Raw genomic sequence first — 22,074 nt, 5'->3', positions numbered from 1 at the left:
TTGACTACATTGTTGACTACATGATTTTTGAAAAAATTTCCAAAAGAATCTGACGGTGTGTAGCAAATGAAAATGATGAACTAGATAATTAGACTTGTTGGAAAATATCCGCATCCAGAGCAAACCATGTGACACATAATGTGAAGAATGAAGATACACACATAGTGTAAAATAATGAATACAAACTTGGCGATGGGTGGGTACTTCATTCTTCCGTGCATCCACGTATCCATCATGTAGTGGATATACAGTTAAAAATACTTCTTCATGCAGTAGCTTTAGCAAACCACTTTGGTATGGTTCAGGACCAAATTTCGTTCTCCACATTATCTCCCAGATGATAATTGCTCGATCTGCCGTTGTATAAGCATGTTTTTCCCATTTACTACTGAGTAGGCACAGATATTTTGTAAATTAATTTTCGTAGTGAATACCTGTTATATTATTTATGCTCAAAGAAGTCAGAGTTCAAAAAAACAAAAACTAAAAAGCTTCTTGTTCATTAAATTATGGCTAGGTAGGAAATTAAATGATTCAATCAGAAGGAAGGTTTAGATAACTATTGATGTAAGTACAGTCCATTGATGATCTCATTTATATAAATTTTTCGGAGGTACTCGGTGCATTGTTCTAGTTTAGGAAAACCAATTGGGAGCCACTTATCCAACCAATGGGTACGGTATGTCTGCTCCATAATGTTATTTGGAGTTGGTTTGATTTCCAGTAAATTAGCATGCCTCACCAACTCCTTGTATGGTACATGAATTTTTACAAAGATTAATCCGCTTTCAGGATTCTACAAAATAAAATCTCATTTGTAATTTGTTCTTCTGGTACAGTAGCAAACTCTATAAGTGTTATGTTTTTAGGGATGAAAGTATTCCAGTGTACTTATAAATACAAAGTATTAAATATTTTTCTTGATATATGTGATAAAAATTAGCATATTATGATGAAAAGGCAAATTGATAGTCAATGTCATTTCGTGATTGAGTTCAGGTAAGTAGCTACCGTTGCGAGAGTTAGCTCAGTCTCCAATCCCATTTCTAGCATAATATTGGTAAAAAATGTGTCTCGCCATTTCTGCTTTTGCGGCTCCTCGTGCGAATGTACTTTGTATACTAGTATGACATCGATGTGTCTTTTACCATCATCAAAGTAAGACGTGTCAATCTGACAAGTACAAATAAAATATTTGACAGGTTAGTGGAAATGATTGGCCACCTTATTGTAATTGAAAACGAACCATATTTCATGCGAAGTGTAAACATTTAAATTCCAGCACAAACATGGATAAAAGAGCTAAAGTGAAATTGTTTATAAAAATGACCGTTCATTTTCAAATCTTGTCAGAGCTTATATTTCCCTCATTTTTAAATACGTCACAGCACACGCGCGACTGCTTCCTTTGGAAGTTAGAGAAACATTTGAAGTGGTATTATCTGCATTCAACGTTTACACGCCATTCGGGCTACGATAATGTCCGAAATTCGTAACAAGCAATATCCTACATTGTTAAAATTGTTTGGGTGTTCAGTAATTTCTTCATCAATTTCAGGAGACTAAAATTACACTCTGCACGTTTTGCTTTGAGCTTACCAAAGAATTTGATAAGATTAATAATGTGAAAGCTAGAATCATAACTGTATGTAAAATTACTTAAGAGGTGATGAATATAGGGTGTACAGGATACAATAATTTTGAAATTACTAACGAAATCTTAACATAAGTAACATAGGGAAAGACTACACTTCTTAAAACGTGCTTTATTTGCATTAATAATTGTTCGTATCGTAAGTATAAAACTACTCTATATATTTACTAGAATCGTCTTGTTATTAGTATTATTTTAAGAATGGAATATTTTTATGGTCATTTATGGGTTCTGTATTTCATCATTCTTATCGCATACATTATGTGGCTCTAAATATTTTTGTGGAGTTTGTTGTTTTTCTTTCTTCCAGAATGTCAATTTTTGATATCGACAAGGAATACTATACGTGAGTATCTATGATATTATACTATAATATTGTCTGTTCAACATTATAGTATTTACTCCATTTTTATTTCGTATTGGTATCTAATGTTTATATTAGTTTGTAAAGATATAATATAATTGTCAGTACAGTCTGTTGTATTTAAGCTCTTTGAATATCAATTTATTTTCACATAATTTTGCCTTAATATTGTCATCACTGGCATTATCCCCCCCCCCCCCTCCCCTCTCCCTTCAATTCTTTCATACACATTTTTTAAACGATGGATCCATTTTCTCTTCAAATATGTACGTCTTTACAGGTATCGAACTTAAATATGAGTGCAAACGAATCTTTTTGGAGCTCCGTTTGTTAATCATATTTTGTTGTACAATAACTTTAATAAATAGCTGCTTGTAGCCGCCATTTTCACTTGGAATAAAATTAATTGATTAATGAATAATACTCATTTACCGTGTGTCGATATAACAAGTATTGTTTCCCAAAACACCAGTTTATAGCTCGAGTTTATTGCCACCTCCGTCATGAAAAGAATTTATAAATAGTTTTAACTATTAACTTTATTAAAAAAAAATTAAACAAAAAATAAAATAACGATCCGCACTATGTGTAGTAATGAAGTATGTAGAAATAATTATTATCAAATATAAATATAGAATAGACACAATTCAACAGGCAAAAACTATCTTATGGCTACAACATGTTCACGCGCGCACTTCCTTTGCTTGTTCAACATGACACCACTTTCTATATACACATTATTTCTGTCACTCATTTCTTCTTTTATAACTTCATGTTATATTAACTATACTTCCTTTGAATATTCTAATACCAATTCATTTCGCATTTGCATGAATACTGGTTTTGTAATAATTTTACTCTTTTGTTTTAATTTAAGGAACTTGACGGTCCTTATATTGCCAGTAGTACGTAACTGTTTCATTCGATTAGAATAAAATATGAATTTCTTTATTTATCTGCCTCATCTGACAAATCAGCAGTTCCATCCTACAGCAGTCTTACTTTGGGTGTACTTACTTAGGTACCTACGAGTACTTACAACTGAATATTCAATTACTCATAATTGTTTTGTTATGTTACTCGGATTACTACAACATTAAAGTGAAATAATTATCATTACTGAAGTTAAACCTCTGTGATATTTCGCATTGAATACTTGAAGAGTTACCGCGAGTCTAAGAAAAATTACTATGCAAAAAGAGTTTATAAAAGTTCATAAATAAATGTGGTATGAAACAGTAAAAATAACGTACCAATTGGATTTAGTTTTATACATATACATATATTATATATATTATATATATATAATATACTTATCATTTTTAAGAATATTTTTTCAAAACCACAATGGCTGTGCGACTTTTGCTAACGATAGTTACTTGGCACGATATATGCTAAGAAACATTAAAAATTTCTTTTTCTTGGTATTATACCTTTTTTATAATGGATGGAACTCTGCGACTGAACAAGAATCAGCTGAAGCTGAATTGTCAGATCAAAACCGGGTAAGGCTATAATATATAATATATACTTTTTTTTGTTTAACATATATATATACCTATATATGTATATATATATATATTAATATATATAATATTTAATTATGTAATTATGTATAAAGTATCGTAAAAAATACCTTGAAATAGTAAAACTAAATAAGGTAGTAATAATTAAGCCTTACAGATAATAGATTTTAAGTACATTTTTACCGGGACATAAAAGACATTATGCTTTGTTTTTAAGTAATCGCAATTATGTACGAAATACTGGTGTTTCATAATTATAGTGTAACTCTAAGATTACACTGGAAACATATTTGCTCTCTTCCATCATTCACACGACCAAATATTATCACTCGCACTCGGACTCTCACTTGAATGCACACTGGACGATACGGACATACTATAGGCCGTCTTAAACTCCTGTACTTAAACTTTAAAGGCAGGAATACAGGCCCTGTATGGAAGCATTTCAGTAAAAAATATATTATTATTATCTAAGTCCTCTAACAACCTAATAATCCCCCTCACCAAGAGCTAACATTATTACAGACTACTTGTTACAGTCATTTCTCTTGTCTTTAAAAAAATGTCCTTACATACCACACCCGATTCTATCTGCTTATAAACACTCCGTATAAGCATGGAATCTATAAGAGAAAAAATGGTTCTCTAAATTTTATTTCCGTATTTCAGAAGGTAAGATAATATACTAAAGAAGATCTAATCATTTCAAAAGTCCCAAAACTTCACTCGATCTCAGTGGAGCAATAGTTACACAGAATGAAAATATGCAACAATATTTACCTGTGGTGATGGTTAGTACTCAGTGGTCCCCGCGAAGCAGTTCCATCAATAAATTGAATGAACTGCCCTCTCCTTCAGCCCGTTTTGCACTGAGCAGTTCCTTTCCTGCTTGACATGTTCGCTGCAAGTCTGGGATCCTGAGAAGAAGTTCACCAAACTTGGCTGGCATTTCTGGATACATGGCGATTGTATATTGTTGTAACGCCTGCAATGCTTTTTCTTGTGATGCTCTAACTTTTTCAGGCTCCTTCAACTCGCTTGTGTCAGAAGTTAGTAGCACAATTACCTTAGATTGAAAAAAAAATATTTATAAACACCAATAAATTTTGAGCATCAACATATACGGATAAATTAAATATTATTTAAATTCGACTAGGAACGGAGTATGCAAAGTATCATTTTACAGTATGCTAATTTCGTTCGGATGATAATATCGGATTGTACTTCGTAAAGCTGTTTATAACGTTAGTTTAAAAAATATTACCTTCATTGCGACGTACTCATATTGGTCCACTCTCAATCGCCTAAGGTTGTTGGTGAAAGCAAGCATTCTTTCGATGCAGCTAGCCAGACCTAGTTGTCTGGCCTGTTCAAGTGTAATTGACTTTCCCAGCGAGACTCGAATCTCTCCCGGAGTATTCACGCTTCTAAAGCAGCATGAAAATAATAATAACTCACACCACGAATTGATCAGAAGGCAAATTTGATCATCAATTGAAATGTTTTTGAACAGGGGCAGGCTTTTGCACCACTTAACAATTTTATAAAGCCGATGATCAGCAATATTGCACAGGTTTGACAAGAAATCCGGATGCTGCGAAGAATTCGCATTCGTGTTTGCATTGCTAGGTGGGTGTTGTTGATCATGATCGGTGTTTTGTGGTCCAGCGGAGCTCGGCCTGGGCTGTTCCGACTTGCTACTGCTGCTACTACTTTGCGCACTTGTCGTTCTATCATTGTCATTATAATGCCACAAGTGTTCTACGTCCATTATTTCTTGCAATAGTTGCGGCACAACGTGTTGCTTGTGAGAATGGTTTGAATGATGTCTTGCTGAATGATGATGCTCGTATCCAGGAGGAGCGGGACTGCATGTTCCACCAGCCATTTTATCACCAGGTAATCCGCCAGAAGTACAGCCCACCAAATTTGCCGGAAGTGTGTAACTGCACTGATATGTACTTCTGCCACCTCGAGTTCTGTCTTCCCTAATCGCCTCCAATTTCATTCCCATATTAAGGCATTTTTCGAACCGACAAGCAGGACACTTCTTACGAGTTGCCACGGTAACCGAACAGCCAGCCCCTCTAAGGCAGACATAATTTTTTCTGTTCTGGACAGTCCTCTTGAAGAATCCTTTACACGATTCGCAAGAAAATATGCCGTAGTGAAAACCACTGATTTTATCACCACAAATGGGACATGGGCTATTGATCAGTTGTTGCCTGGTCGAAATGCCCGCCGCAGCCGGTGCTATCTTACAGTCTTCTTGATCCTCGCTCAACCCCTCGGAAAGTTCTGAATTTGTCGTTGAATAGTGATGAGATATTGGTAAGTGTAAGGGGCTGCCCTGAGCGGCTACTTGATGGTGAGGATGTGAAGTGTGAGAATGAGAGTGTCTTGGCTGTTGTACAGGTGAATGTGTTGGTGGGCTGAGAGACCCATAACTGTAGCAGCTACTGGATGCATCAGAGTTGTTACGCGAAAGCGAATGCGAGAGAGACAAGGAAAGCGACGACGTGGAATTGTTAAAACTATGACGCGAAAGTGACAGTGACGAAGACGGAACTGGACTACCGGCTCCAAGTGCCGAGTGTCGAGCAGCATGCGGGCTTTGTGTCGGAGAGCTGAACACACTGTACGCCGAATGTATCGCCGAATCCGGGGATGGAACCTATGGATCGCAATGATTGGCAAATTGAGTATGAATATGATAAGTTTCATTTCAGTCTATAACAGAAAAAGACATGTTGTAAGAAATTAGGTCTTTATAAAGAATACTAGCCTGCGATCTTGTGTGACTATGTTTAGTCAGGTGGTGCCTTGGGTTAAGAACTGGACTATGATTCGGAGTGGCGTTGTTGTATCCTCCCAGCAGCTTTCCAACTAAAAGTGGTAAATCACTTTGTTGAGTTTGTTCAAGTCCGTCGATATTCAGTTGTTGCTGTTGCTGCTGTTGTTGGTGCTGTTGCTGTTGATGTTGCTGTTGGGTAGTCGATAGGGTCACCTCATTTGGGGGGCCTAAAGGAGGCCCTGGGCTTGAGCGGAAATCTGGTTCCAGTTTTATTGCGAATTTAGGTTCCGGTGGCGCAAGTGTCGGCCCTGGACTCGCACTACACACTTGAACACCTTCCATTGAAGTTTCTTCATGGTCCTAAAACCGCGAGCGTTGTAATCAATGACAACTTTGTTTATCGAATTATTTTAAAGGGTGACCTTACATTAATAGTACCAATCTTGCCAGTTTCTGAGATAGTGATTGAAGCTCGATATTAATTAACTATTCCTTTACGAAGAGTTGTGATGGATTTTGGTATGAACCAATTTTCACCAGCATTCTATCACTTTTAGGAATATGCTTATGTTTTTATTAGGTAAAATTTCAAACTATCCTATCACATAGGTCTCTATGATTCTGGTCAGATAAACATTGTTCTTACGCAAACAGAAGAAAACATTTCTGTACGACATTGACTGCGGGATTCTTTTTAAAACCGATGTAACCGCATGTGCATCACTATCCTTAACGATTAATCATAAGTGCATAATTAAACCTTGTGTTTTGCCGTAAATTAATCATTGGTTGCCCAAGGACATATACCGTATGGCACTTTTGACCTACATAGAAAATTCTGAATGAAAATTTCACGTCTGAGGTAATACCTTTGCACATAATTACGAAGCAATGCATATGAAATCGCAATACCTCAAAGTCTGGTTTCACATTTATAAATAAATAAAATGTAAATCAAAACCTGAAAATCATATGCGACAAAAACATTTTTCGTATTCATTGATCTTTTACTGGAAAATCACGATATGTACGATACATTTCCGGATTTGATAATGTTTCTCGAAATTTTTTTATAAGTTTTAAGCAGTTAGTTCTCAACACGTGCAGAATTTGTTACGAGAAAATTCTTGAAACCCTATCTTAAGAAAAAGCAATAACTTAAACCACGTGCCCGTTCTGTCTTTGCATTACATCATTTTCACCTCGGATTCCAGACGTTCTGACTCAGAGTGTATCCTCGAAACTCTTGAGCTGAGTCAGAAGATCGTTATTCGGAAGTGAATCACGAAAACGACATGGCACATGGCATTATTGAGAGTTCATATAAAATCGCATTGTATTAAGGATAGCTAAGAAAATGAAACACGCACTTGATTAGTTATTGTATTGGAAGACATTTCTTGGTCGGAGAGTTCTCCTTCCCAGGACATGGGCCGTTCTGGTTGCTGCAGCATCGCCTCGGTCACGGTGCTGGCGTCGCTTTCTTGACCCTCTGGCGCGTCCCTCTTCTTCTTAGTACGAAGGTTTACTCCCCGGAAGTCGATCTTGCTCACTTCTCCATCGCTGTCCGCTCCGTCATCTTCAGGTTCGTTTCCGGTCCCGCATCCGGACACAACGGACACCGTCACGCCATTCCGACCACTCAAATACTTAACATTTTTACCTGCGTGAGATAGATAAGTAACCAAATATTATCAAGCATCTTCGTGGATTCGGAATTCATTTGGTATTTTACAACAATTTAAACAATATGCACGATAGGATGCAGGAATGAAAATAAAAATATATTCCTTTCCAGTTTTATGTGACAAGTAAGAAACTAAGTTTTATTGAAATTTATGGTAATGACAATGACCTATTCAAGTTTATCTGACGTTATTCACCTTTCATTAAGGCAGTGACCCGACAATCTAAATCATTTTTTTTTTTTTTTTTGTAATTAATTTTTTTTGTAAGTACATATGACTGTTGCCATCGTACAAAGACATGTATAATAATATTCATTAACAATTTACTTCGCTTGTATTATCTAATTTTTACCAATATCTCGGCTCTGTATTATGAAAAAATTACTTAAATCTAATTTATCTTCACTTCCAGTTACGGACAAATTGGATTCTAATTTAGGGGTAAAGGTGGCAAATAAATTATTCGAAAAGATAAGAGTCGCGTCGTCCAAACAGCACGAATGAAAAGCTTCCAAAGGCATGTTGCGAAGGACCAGCGCAGCCGTTGGTGAGTCGTGATTTTCTTGTCACCCTGTTGAGTTTCGCAAAAGGTTCAAGGCGGTTTGAAAGCACCGGTGATTTTTTCATCGAGTATCACGTTTCCCGCTCCGTTCCCGGTGGCGCGGTTTAATGAAAACATTCCAATCGGCATTAGGTATCCTGGCAATAAATAATCGCATGCTGGCCGGGCGCGGGCGGGACGTGTTGGATGTGAGGGGGTAACGTTGATCATAATAATTGTTGTACCCTGTTGGTGCGATCGAAACGTGCTTCAAAGACTAAACATGCCTCCGACATCTAGTCGCCTTATACAATAATATTCTTTCACTTTTTGCTAACCGACGTATCGGTACGTTATACGTACGTAATCCACCCATGCCTCCACCCATAGGGCACCATGCTTTACGGTGTTCACCGCGGTACACCCGCCACGCTCGTTTAACGCATCCGCCCGTACGCCTCGATTAGTTTGATAAGAATATAGGACGGAAAAAAAAGAACTTTCATGTCTCTCCATGTTTTCCGTTGCTTACAATTATCGGGAGCTAGTTTGAACCTCTTAATCGTATAAATTTGGATAGAATCTAATCGGGAATGAAAGTCACTGTCTAAGTGTTCGATTCGTCGAACGTTCATTACGTATCGCTATCGGTATTCAATGAGTTTCAAATTCCGATTGGCTACTTTACTAGTGGACGACAAACTTCTACTAGTTTAGAGATCGCAGCCGATAGGAATTGCTGTAACAGATAACGTCGCATACGAACCATAGTGACGATCGCGTCACCGTCAATCTAATCGTAAACTACTCTCCGTAATATTATTTGTAGCAACTGCCAACTGTTAGTGCTAAAGAAAAAAGACAAAGATGATTTATGATTCGAGAAATGTTTACCAGATTTTCGATCTTTTTATTTTTATAATATACTTTTATCGCGCATCGATATAGGGTCGAGGCATTTGAAGCATGATAAAGTTGCGCGGAATGTCCGGTCACTGAAAGCGCGGACTTCGATAGACGTTGTATAGCATAAGAAATATCGGTATATATACCTGTACAGGTACGCGCGTGTGTTCTGACTGACTTGATAAAAAAGAGGGTTATAAATCAGGTTGGGTTGAAGGAAAAATTACCGTCATGCATTTCGTGGGCTGGTGGAACGTTGATGGTGGTCACAGATACGTTTTTTCCTGCTTCTGGTCGTGCAGGGGCTGACGACGACTTCCAGGATTGGGCCGGAGGCCACCAGCCTGGGCCCTCCGGGGGCCCATTCTGCTCCGACATTCTCAGCTGGCTTCCCTCCAGGCGATTCTGGCGTTGACTTTGGGCCTGTGGACGCTCGCCGGGACGCCCAGCATTCTGAGCCGTCCTTTTGAGCTAGACTTCGCGTTCGACGGTTGAGAATTCTTTACGATGATTTCGGATTGGAGAAAACCCCAAGAATCCAACCGCTGTTACAGAAACAATACAAAGTACCATTAGCATATACTTGTTTTCTCTGAAATGTTTCCAGTAAAACTAAACCAACATTCAAGACATACTGGCAAAATGCAAGTGCAACCGAGTTTTGCTTTACAGTAAATCAACATTTGTTCATCAGATCGAAGAAAGTTGCTTATATACTTCGACAATCATTTCTCCCCGACTATATATAATTGCGCTGTATAATTTCGCGAACGGTGAAAAAGAAAGTCCTGAAACGAGAATAACCTTTCTCTCATATATCAAGGACGAATTTATACAAACGTCAACTTCATTTCGCAAGGAGTGAATGATGTCATGTACGTTACAACGGAATTGAACTATAAAATTATTAAATAAAATTATTTCTACAAATTAACTTAATATATTAGATGGTTTCGTAGGGGATATTTCAATCAAAAGTTAATCATAAAACGACACGTACTTGTGCAAAGATAAAATGCGTTCGTAAATTAATAAATATCTTATCACCCTAACAAACCGAACCTGCAGAACAGAAATCATTTCGAAATTAAACCGCATAACCGTAATATTGAATTTAATGTGTTGGTCAGCGGGCAACAACATCACGCGCATCGTTCCTTAACGAACTTTTCCGTATCCCCTGCAATTACCTCCAACGTAAGCCTATACAGTACATACAACGAGGGTAATGTGGGTACGTAAACTTTCGGAATATATGGTGTAGAAAAGAGTTACAGGCTTTACGGGAGAGTATAACTTCCGGAGTATAACGGTCGTCCCGCAAGGCCGGCCCACTTCCGGTGCCAGACGACCTTCGCGCGGAAGAGGACACGCACATGGCAAGTGTCGGTTGGTTAAATATAAATACCCGGGGCACACACCGGCGGAGTCGAGATAGATATACGTATATTCGTTTGTACGTTTGTACATTTGTGCCGCCAACGGCCTACATAAAAAGTTGCCAGATATGACGCATGTAACGAATGAGAGAGACGAAAGATCCGCGACGCGAAGAAAGAGAAAGAGATCGCGGCGTCGCGTGAATGGAGGGAGGGAGGGATCCGCGAGCGTATATTACGCGTACTTTGAATACACGTACATTCTTACAGGCATAGGTGTCTCCTAGCCTCTACGGAAAACGTGCGCGCTTGCGTAGGTCGAACAAGGATGAATTCGAGCGTGTATAATATGGCACTCGAAGCGTATCAGAGCGAGAAGGAAAGTGTTGACGAGGATGAGGATGAGGAGGATGAGGAGGATGAGGTGGAGGGGAATCGATGAGACGAAACAAGTTCCCGGGCAAAGATTGCTAAAAAAGTATGTTTCGAAAATCGATTGCCTGCAGGGAAATTTAGCCGCGCGAAGAAGAAGAGAAGCGGGGAGTGCCAGAAGCAGCGTCGTCGTCTTATACGTACCGTTGTCGGTGCGATGGAGTTGCGCGGGAATGGGAACCTGTTTTTGCGGTTTTTATTTATTGACAAAATAAGTAGATAATCACAGGACCTGCATTCCTGGCAGGCCTTAGGCTTTGATCTCGTCCTGTTACTCGGCTTATACAGCTTACATACGTATATATAAGCCTGCACCACCGTGTCGCATACTCGTCAAGTCCAACTGCACTCGCATACCCGACTTTTCCAAGCTGCACCTCTTTTATTCACTAGGTATAGGTGTAATAATGTACCTATGCACGTAAACTTCACGGGCATCCATACATGCGGATAATTAAATGGACGGTAATATTTTGTTGCTCGTCCAACAATCGGAATCTGGTGTTCGCTCAAGATGTTCGACCTAAGAAATTTCACGGCTAATCCCGGTTTTCGCGGATCCTGATAAAAATTAATACATAAACACGTGTAATATACTTTCTCCGTCTTGATAATCATTACGTAACAAATGAAAGTTAACCGAAAATACGAAAAAAAAGAGAGAAAAAAAAAGAATTCATTTGCTTCTAATAAATTTGATGAATCGCGCGAGATAAATTTTTTTACAAATATCAGGCTGTACACAAAATTCTCTTATATTTCCAGGTGTCGTTTTCGTCGTAGGTATGAAACTGCCAAATGCCATGACATAATCATTCTACGATTTCAGCGAACACCTTAGCTGATATATATATCTTATACTGTATAAATCAGCTTTGGCATTAAAAATTCTTGATCCGTACGCTTACATACATTATACCTATACGAATACGCAATGACAAAAAATCAGATCAAATAACCGATAGATATAGAGTTTATATTTGGCGCAACTGCCATGATCCCGCCTCTCTGGGCTTAATGTAAACGTATAAAAAAGTAAGACGAAAAAAGGTGACGCAATAGCGGTACCTCCTTTGTCTCTCGGGAATAGTATGTATACAATAGTGTGTATACCTACACACATACACACATACATACATTTACAGTACAACGATCGTTCCGTAAAATTTCTGTGAGTTGAAAGGTGTTTCCATGTATATACGTATAATGTATATACCTGTAATGTAACGTAGACGTAAAATACAATAGTATTACATACGGTCTTTAATATGCAGAAACGGTGTTAACGAGTTTGTATAGATTTGTATCGAAACATATGCCACAGCAGCACATGTATTTTAGTAAAACTATGTAATAAGCTGCAGTGTACAAAGGCATAATATACTGTATTGTGAAAGGCAACCACACAAAGTTTATCACAGAGGGTTTAATACGCACGCAAACGTATACCTACTGTATATATCGATACGCGCGTATGCATGCACGCGGGGCAGTCATTCGCGCGAATTGACGGCACACAACAAACAAAGGACATATAATATATCCATGACGGTGGGTAGAGTCGGAGTCAGTCAGTCACGTTATCCTACGCGTCGACCCCCCCCCCCCCCCCCCCCATCGAGGTATCCCTCCGTGCCCTTCCCTTCGCTCGTTATCAATCCATCCCGACCGACGTCGAGCACAACCCGCGCCTCTAAGAGGGGTTCCGTTGCAAAGACCGACGTTTTTCGACGCGGCAGTAGTAAGTCAGTCTCTTCCCAAGCCGGTAAGGTCAAGGCCCTCGTCGCCCTACCCCATGCACCTTAGGGTCACGTGACGCCGCTCAAGGTCTCCTATCCCCACCTCGACGAGCCGCCACTTGAGTCAGACTCCGGAGTCCGGAGACTAGACCGGTCGCCCTACCCTCTTGAACACCCCCTCGAACCCCCGACGGAACCACGGTGACCAATCGCCGTCGAGCTTTCAAGACTATTTATCCCCCCCCCCGTAACGCGGGACGGAAAACTGTTGTCAACGATGCTCGGATGCCCGTTAATTACTTGCAGCGTACCCGTACGTGTGGGTGTCTGTCTGCCTACGATGAAGCAGAGTATGTATGTACATGCACACGGGGATATCGTGCTATCGTTACGCTCAATGTAGAGGCTGAAATATGTCTGATATAGATAGATATTGGCGGTGAAAGATTATTGATTGTTGAAATTTTGTAGGAGTATAATCTTTATAGATTGACAAATCGAAGCTTGTATGGCGGTGAAAGGGAATAAAGCCGGCGGAACGTTTACCGACGAAGACTGTGCACTTCATCCCGAACAGGCATTGAGTATTGTACACGACGCGCATGTGCATTTGTACACCTCTGCAGCACGTGCATCAGCGTATGTACACACGTCCTAGGCAAAACAACGATGCACCGCAGTCATACGCGTGTACGGTTGGCTGGATGTGCCCGTGCGTCCGCATGTACACGGAGAGAGTATAGACGAACGAAAGGTCAATGACCGGAAACGTTCGCGAGCGAACTTGCTCTATTTTAAGGGCGGTTGTCACGCGCATGCGCCACCAGCCAACACGTGCTCTCAGGTCGCGTCGCGGCGAACCACCACGGTTCCGTGAAATTTCTATAGAGTGGAAACTGTCTGATACCTTTATTAGTTTCCGACGACAGGCTTCCCACTTGTATGCACGCGTCGAACCTGCGTCGGTATATTCGAATTCCCTGTCGGCAGATATGCGAAATCTTTGTGTAAAGAGGAAGAAAAAAGAAAAGAAAAAAAAGGAAATGAGAGGAAGAGGGGGAAGGAGAGGCGAGAGAAGAAATATTCAATGAATTCATGGAACTTGCGCCGGTAGTTTTCACGTGAACGCGCGGGGAACGTAATCCTCGTCGAATGTTGGTAATTCTTACGTCAAACGAAGCCTGTAAGGTCGTTTCTAATTTTGGAGTGGACTCCTTCGAATGTAGTATGTATGTATGCTAAATACCTAGCATTATAGGTGTAAAATACTAACGTCCCTCCTCACGTCTTGCGCATACTTGTTATACGAGATATGTCTGTTTTCCTTTCACCGAGTGGTGCCGGGCCTTGCTTGCCGCAACTACTGCATATCTTTATTCCACCATACAATACACATGTACATGTATATTCAAGCGAGAGATAGGTAGGCATATACATATTACAACTAACCGGCGATACCAATTGAAATTATTATTCTCGTAACGCGGATCCGTTCGAACACATCTGGAAAGGAACCGGTTCCTGATTGGATTCGAGATTTCCGTTCCGTTCAAATACATGTGAAGCCCTGCACACCGATATCTCGATAAAGATCGTTCGTTCGAAATTGCCTTAATCTCGGATTTCAAATATTGATAAAATTAGGGTATGCCTATTTTTTATTTGTGTGTACGTACGAGTACATAAATTCTCAATGGCTGCAGTAAACAGGAATAATTTTTATTACCTGTGTACGTAATCTGTAGAAATACGTAAGATATGTCCCGATAAGTGTATAATATATATGTTACATGATCCAGATCACGTAGGAATTATCACTCGTTATATCTCCAGTATATGAACATACATCATGCAATGTCCATTATTACTTTTTTAAAAATACTTTTCGAACGTCGACAAACTCGAGTTCCTACTTGTGCCACACTGTCCACTTGCTTCGCGATGTACGACGTTGTCCTTTGTAATCCTTGCCGTTAGAATGACTGTATTCCGTATATCTTGATACACTATAATTGCACGTTAATTATTTGCATTTTTAGGCCGTACACTTTAGACACAGGTACACTTTTTAAAAACGTGCACGTATACGTATAATGGTATCTCCCAAAACGATAATTATAATGACGACGGTAAAGAAAAAAACAAACAAAAAAAAAACGCGAATTGTCTGTTATCTTTTCCTTTGTTTCCTGCTGTTAATTGCACTACTGTGATTTGAAAGCTTTAATGGTCAACTATCGTATAATACCGTAGCACTTTTATAACTGAATAATATTGTCCGAACTTTTCAACAATTGACGTTGTCCAATAGCAACGATACAATTTTCAAGTTTCATAACTGAGAAACACTTGTAGCTATAACACAATTCAATTGAAACCTTGTTATCTACAGTTGGTATTCATCGGATTCCGTACTCGGTACATTCCGTTTCAAGAGCACGATTACGGATTCGCGAAAGAGCGAAAAAACTTTTGCACCACAGCCTCGGGTTCCTCCCCGCCCCGGGAAAAATAATTATCAAACCGGTCACCTGTATGCCGATAAATAGAGGTGTAAGAGGTTGAGGAAAAGGAAAAAAAAAGAAACGCGGGGCATAGGCGACTTGTAATATCGACGAGAGTCAGAAGCGCGACGATGTCGGACGATAGCCACCACAAGGCGAGGAGGTAGCCGACTGACTTGGTCGAGTCAACTACGCGCCGGGGTGTCGAGCATTCGTCTGCTCCGCGGCCGTAAGTTCGTCACGGAGAATCCACTTGCGGCTGCTGCATGGCCCTAAAGTTCCGTCCTCTTGCACCACGGAGAGGCTACCTGAGGGAGTCGTCGCGAGGTACCACAACCTGTAAAAAGAAGAGGAGGAGGAGGAGAAGGGAGGAGGAAAGAAGGGCGTCCCATAACGCGGCACCACCTCAAACCGCACGTTGCAGCGTTGCACAGCAGAGTCTGCAAACCGAACGGTTGCCCCGGTCACTCCGTGCATGAGACTCATCCTCTACTCTCTCCCCTTCCTGCCCGGGAATGACCGCGATTAATTTCTTTGGTACGGCGAGCCGCTGCAGCAGGGAAGCGCCGAATTTCTCATGATTTCCTCTGTCGTCGTTTTCTCGCGGAGTAAAGCAAAATGCTTTCTCGTGAGTAAGTAAACTCTTAGCGAAGATAACAAAGGTGCAAATGCTTATAAGTGTATGTATGTATGTATACATATATATATATATACGTTGCGAGGACGAATGTAGCGTGCAACATTAAATTTTTGTTTCGCACAAGCCTCGTGTCGTCGTCTTGTTTTTACTTGTGTACCTATATCCGTGTGCGTACCTACATGTATGTATAGATAGTAGATTTTATTAGGTGATTAATGGCGCCGATTCGAGGGATGGTAGGTAGTAGACAGGTTTGTGTGTATAATAAAAATTTCGTATAGGTTGGAAGGGTGCCAAGGAAATGATCACGGTACACACATACACACGCGGCGATCTGCAGTGTAGGTATAAGAACTCGGAGCTCTGAACTCCTGGGGTAGACGCGTAGACTTACGTTGCATGTGTGCGGTGTTTCACGGATACAGTTAGTGACAGATTTATCGAGATCATTCAGTCTTACGCTCACAGCCTCCGCGGCGCGGCGAGGCAGGGTAAGAAATGAGAGAACCAAGAATTAAAAAGCGGCAAAAAAGCAACTTGGGCGCTGCTACGGTGCTTCGCACGCAGCAATTCGCCAATTTAACGATAATGTATTGTACGTTGGCCTTTCAATTTTAACGATACACGCATTAGATTGGTATATATTAGATTCATACGTGCGCACGTAAATATAGGAAAAATCATCGTTACGTACGACGATTGCACAGTGTGAGATTTTTATAGATATGCAGTTTGGGGATTAAATCACGGATTTAGACTTATTCAATTTTGATAGTTAATCGCATCTGTATACTTGCATATGGGCCACATGTTGTATCGATAATATTTAATCTGTGGCCAAGTATGGAAGAAGACGACGGTGAAGCAACCTGTTGGGGAGCGTACCAATTCAGCGTCCGGCCGAGTACTTTCGTCCGGTTGTTTGGATTTTTTGGGCATTTAATCCTGAATATAATAACGTCACAGAAAATATTCCGAAATTACGATTCCGATGCGTATGAGCTATCCATTAACATATAGATGCCTCATCTTGTGAAATGTTCAAAATTTTTATACTACAGCGCGATGTTGTAAAACGCAACTTCTTAATAGCTAAGTAAGGTAGATTGTTTCTCAATATGGAAATCAGGTATGTATAATTTATAAACGGTCGATTTGAATGCTGATAAAATGTTATAAAACACATGCGTAAGAAAAGTAAAGAAGAAAAAACATTACACTAAAATATGATTAATTTCGATTTTGTCTACGAAGGTATGCAAACAAAAAATTGGCAAAACTTGTTTAGGTCTGGACTTTGTAGTGCGTTGCCCATAGTCTCGTAGATAAAAAGATTGAGACACTGTTCTGGCATTGGGCAGACTTTTTATCATTTACGAAAAATAAAAAGTGGACAGATGTACGATTTGATCAGTGCGGGGATTCATTATTTTCAACGCCCGATGCCGGGCGCGACGGAACGTTTGTTTTATTTGCATTATTAAAAATTAAAATATCGCGCAGAACGAAACGATCTCGCAGCTCGCCGCAGACGCGTAAAGCTCGGCTAGATGATGAATAGGTGTGTACCTACAAGTTGGTGACTGACCACGCGCCGCCACGCCGACTGACTATGCATCAGCGTTAAGCGTAAACTGTTGGTAACCGCTGCAGAGAAGGTCGTCGTCGGAGTCGCCGTCATCGTCGTCATCGTCGTCGTCGTTGGCAGCGGGTACCATGGAGAAAATACAGTTACATGCTCGCCAAGAAACGGGCGCCGACCGCCGTGCTCGATCCGCTACATTACGTCGGGTTAGGATATACCGCACGGTAAATACCGAGCCAACTAACGAGTACTAGCCGAGCGAACGAGGGTAGAGAAAAAAGATTCACGAACGCGTTAAAGGGCACTCGAATATTCTCAGGAAAGCGTGGAAAACTATTAACGCGGTGCGGAATCGACGTCGTGACGTCCAACTTGGCGGGTAGGTGTACATCTTTTATTCCAAAAAGTTTTCGCTTCGAGTCGACGAGGTGCAGCAGCGAACTCCGATGCGGAAGGTGAATCTAGTATCGGTTTTGGTCTTCTAAAAAGAAAGCCCGTCGCGCGTGCGGCCAGCGGGGTTACGATCAACTCCATCCCGTAATATGCTTACAACACATAACTGCTGCATACCATCGCGCGGCATAGCGCAGGTAAAACTTGAGCTCCGCGTGTTATAAGAACGCGTTGGAGAGCGAGCGAGCGAGCGAGTGAATGAGCAGCGAGGTGCGGTCCGGGCTGCACTGCGTCGAGAAAGGTTTTTCATCCATATTCATAAGCCTACGGAGGTTTATCCGCATCTCAAGGATCGAGAGAAGAGAGACCGAAAGAGGCACTCCTGCATCGCGGGTCCCTTCCTCCTCGGAGTCGATATATGCGTTTGCCCATTCCTCAACTCCCGAGTGTGTAATATAAAATTTATCGCATACCGTGTAGGAATTTTTTAAATCGTCGGAAAAATCGTTGACGCAATTCTTGGCTCGGGTTGGGTTCTGTTGGGTTGGGTTTGATGCAGAGGAGAAGGAGGTGCGAGCCACCGCGAACACGTTGCTCGCTTTATCGTCTAGGTATACCAGAGATTTAGCCGATCGGGTATTAACTCGTGAATCAGCGTGTTTCAGATAAGCTGTTTCTAATCGAAATGTTTGCCATCCAGCGCGCCGTGACTATAAGTATAATATCGGCCAAATCGAACTATGTCGTGTAAATAGTATTCCGAGTGTATTGGCTTGAATTATGAGCGTTCTCGAAACCCTTGAGGAGAGAAAATGAATCATTTCGCCGGTGAAATACAGATCTATGACTATCGTACGCCGACGTGCGTATAAAACGCTGAATCGGGTGTGGAAAAAGATTACTGATTTTTTGAAAGGTGGTCGGGGGGGTTCGGTTGAGGTATGCGACATTATTCTTTCCTGGTATAGCCGCTGTGACGAAGCCTCGCTCGCTGCGGTCAGTAGTTTTACCGCTGAGGATAAGATAAAAGGCGTAAGGTGATTTGGGGGTCGCGAGGACGAGGCGGCGGGGGAAGAGGAGGGCATAAAGAGGCCGGGGAACGGAGAGAGATAGAGATAGGCGAAGGGGACGGGGACGGCGGAGAGGAAAGGGGAGGCTCAAGGCCGGCCGCGCTGTCAAGTGTCAAGCCAGAAGCCTGCGCGCCGAAATATCAACAAGCCGTCTCATTTCCTCGCATGTTAATACTCGACTTTCGAGCGAAACCTGTCTCCGTCTAACTTTGCCGAGTTGCTCCTATTCGTCGTATTCGCATTCTGTTTATACAAACGTTAAATTGAAGGAGGCCAACGTGTGCGAGGTAAAAGAGAGCGAGAGGGAGAGACAGATAGACAGATATATAGATAGAGAGAGAGAGAGAGAGAGAGAGAGAGAGAGAGAGAGAGAGAGAGAGAGAGAGAGAGAGAGAGAGAGAAAGAGAGAGAAGTAACGTACACGATATCACACGTATGCATAGCTTGGGAGTAAGGAGAAATGTACGCGGTGGTATTAGTAGTATAATTTTATAAACGAGGTGGTATCAACTCTTCGATAGTCGTCGAATCCGTCGGCGCGGTTCGCGTATATAACAAATATGAAATTGCGGTATAGCCAGAAGCAGAAGCAGCAGCAGCAACAGCAGCAGCGGCGGCGGCGGCAACAGCGAGCTACAAAGCAAACGGATTGTTTGCGAAACATGTATGAAAGTGCCAGCAGCAGCCCGGGCAGTTATGAAACGGACCGCAGCGCGGCGGCTCGAGCAAAAACAAAAAAGAATCGGTCAGGTGCGCTCGCGATACCTCGCCAGACGACGACGACTCGATTCCCCTCGTCGTGCGCGGCTGTCGAATGATCCACTCATGATACTCCGAGGACTCGCTACGTTTCTCCGTTCGAAACGTTTAAAATAGGTACATACGTAGATCGTTGACAACCTGGTCGATCGGAAGAATATACCCGAGAGACAAAGTGCCGTGATTCTGGTTCCAGAGGGCAACCCGGAGTGGGGAGATGAGATGCGAAACATAACCTCTGTCCACTCGCTAACCCTATTAATACCGCTCTCTCTGGACATTTGATGTCTCGTCGTTGTTCGAAAACGCGTCGCGAGAAGGAACCTTTGATATCGTTAAACTCACCTCATGCTCCGGATGATGTCTCGCGAAAACCACAGGAATATCCTAGTCCGCGATCGGTTCCGACGACTCTCTTTCGGAGAACGCACACAGCACTTTCACAATACGCTGTCCCTGTACTACAGCAGGTAACAGGCCATCCAGGCTAGGCACACCTTCACGTTACAAGTTACAAGCCTCGCGCACAGGGGAACCTATAGTACCACGGGCAAAGATAGTACAGTGCATTGCCGGCAGGGGGCAGCTCCGACCGGCACTTAACGCCGGCTCCCTTCGCTCCTCGTACGTTCATTCGGAAAACATCGTACTCGTCGCGACTTCAAACACCCCTTCATTCTCACCCCGCGGCCTTTACGCAGCCACCGGGGCTTACTGACCATAGACAACGTCTGCTCCGTTTCGCCAACTACGCGCGACCTATCGATTAGACGGAAATAAAAAACAACGGGGAGCCGAAATGAATAACCGACGATGAACAAAACTGCGGTACGAAAGAACGAGCGCGCGTTGTGCGTAAATGATTCGGAGTTGCAGCCGGCGATGGTTTACAATGAACTATAAATCTCGGACACTTCGTATTTCGTACAAGGTAGTTTTGTATACATAGATTTTCATGAGTTCGACAACCCCCACGAGCCGAAGGGTTGCTTACTTGTCTTCAGAGGTTATTCTCTGGACTCGGCTAAGTTTTCGACGGATAAATTATCCGCGTCATTCGTTCGACGTGGCACTATTTCGAATATTCAATTTGAATTCTGAGTCTGCAAGTTCCACGATGATTCGAAAATTAGATAAATTCAATGGTTTAGTAAATTGCTTGATACGGGAATACTTACGTCATTATCGTACCTAACGATGTAAGATTTATTGTAATTCATTCCGGAAGAAAATTGTACGTATCGTTACTGCTGTTCATCGATGTATTATTGGAATATTTGAATAAACCACACCGATTTTATTTTATTTACGACATTTTTACTCTTCAATTAATATAAATAATCTCGATCCGTTCCATTGATATTAGAATATTACGACAGAGTCAAGCTGAAAGATATAATATACCGTATGCTGTAGAAGTTTAGATCTTCTATGAGAGAAGCAGCGTGGACGGATGATGTTGACTATACTAGTAAAACGTAGACAACAAATACACGACTTGAATTTTAATTAGGATATATTCTTTGTTGCAACTGTATCATTGACGGACGTGAAAATCATTTTAAGCGTCCCCTCTTCGTGGTATCACCATTCTTATACCGTGCTTTTCTCAGCTCGGGGAAATCCAACGCTGCAACGGGGGATTCACGGTTCATGAGAAAAAAGAGTTTAGGTAATACCAATTATTTCAGCCCGAGATTTAACACCATCTGGTGGTGTTCGATAGTCGCGTGTACTACACTCCGATATCCAAATAAACGCCACGCTTCTCAAGTTCGACCGTCGACTACCGAGGAAAGAAATGCCAGAGCCATCTGGCAGATGCTGCTCCGAGCAGTCTTTCTCATCCTCAATATCTGTAGATATTTTTCAATTTCTTCGTTTTACCAAGAGCGATACGCAGCTTTCACAATCTTCTCTTCTACTTGGATCCCGAAGGGTGAAGACTATCGTTTAAACTGTATACTGGTTTTAGAGAAATTTTGTATTTTCTTACAACGCTTAAATACCTTTGTCATATATTATCTTATAATAAATTCAACTCACTCCCGTAACAATGTGTCTGTAATGTATTATAATATGCAGGGGAAAGTAGTGTAC

General features: G+C 41.3%; 1 protein-coding gene across 2 annotated transcripts; it reads right to left on the bottom strand.

Moving 5' to 3' along the window:
• Positions 1-1,751: 1,751 nt before the first annotated feature.
• On the bottom strand, positions 1,752-20,506 carry LOC107219189 (nuclear hormone receptor FTZ-F1 beta). Of its 2 annotated transcripts, none has more exons than XM_015657337.2 (7): positions 20,320-20,506; positions 9,701-10,018; positions 7,709-8,001; positions 6,330-6,698; positions 4,809-6,218; positions 4,325-4,610; positions 1,752-4,167 (listed from the first exon to the last, which is right to left on the bottom strand). In XM_015657337.2, the coding sequence occupies exons 2-6, from the start codon at positions 9,849-9,851 to the stop codon at positions 4,344-4,346; spliced, it is 2,490 nt and encodes an 829-aa protein (XP_015512823.1). In that variant the 5' UTR covers positions 9,852-10,018; positions 20,320-20,506; the 3' UTR covers positions 1,752-4,167; positions 4,325-4,343. The 2 variants fall into 2 exon arrangements, with proteins under 2 accessions (XP_015512823.1, XP_015512831.1); XM_015657345.2 differs by lacking the exon at positions 20,320-20,506 and adding an exon at positions 14,750-15,422.
• Positions 20,507-22,074: the final 1,568 nt, after the last annotated feature.

This window comes from Neodiprion lecontei, chromosome 3 (assembly GCF_021901455.1).
Source record: "Neodiprion lecontei isolate iyNeoLeco1 chromosome 3, iyNeoLeco1.1, whole genome shotgun sequence".
NCBI lineage: Eukaryota > Metazoa > Arthropoda > Insecta > Hymenoptera > Diprionidae > Neodiprion > Neodiprion lecontei.
The sequence above is the reverse complement of the archived record's forward strand: the minus strand, read 5'-3'. Positions and strand labels throughout refer to the sequence as shown.

Coding starts and splice junctions, on each gene's coding strand:
- LOC107219189 (XM_015657337.2), bottom strand. CDS start 9,851: ATGTCGGAGCAGAATGGGCCCCCGGAGGGCCCAGGCTGGTGGCCTCCG. Junction 6,219..6,329: donor ATAGTCACACAAGATCGCAG/GCTAGTATTCTT, acceptor TGCGATCCATAG/GTTCCATCCCCGGATTCGGC. Junction 4,611..4,808: donor ATGAGTACGTCGCAATGAAG/GTAATATTTTTT, acceptor TTTCAATCTAAG/GTAATTGTGCTACTAACTTC.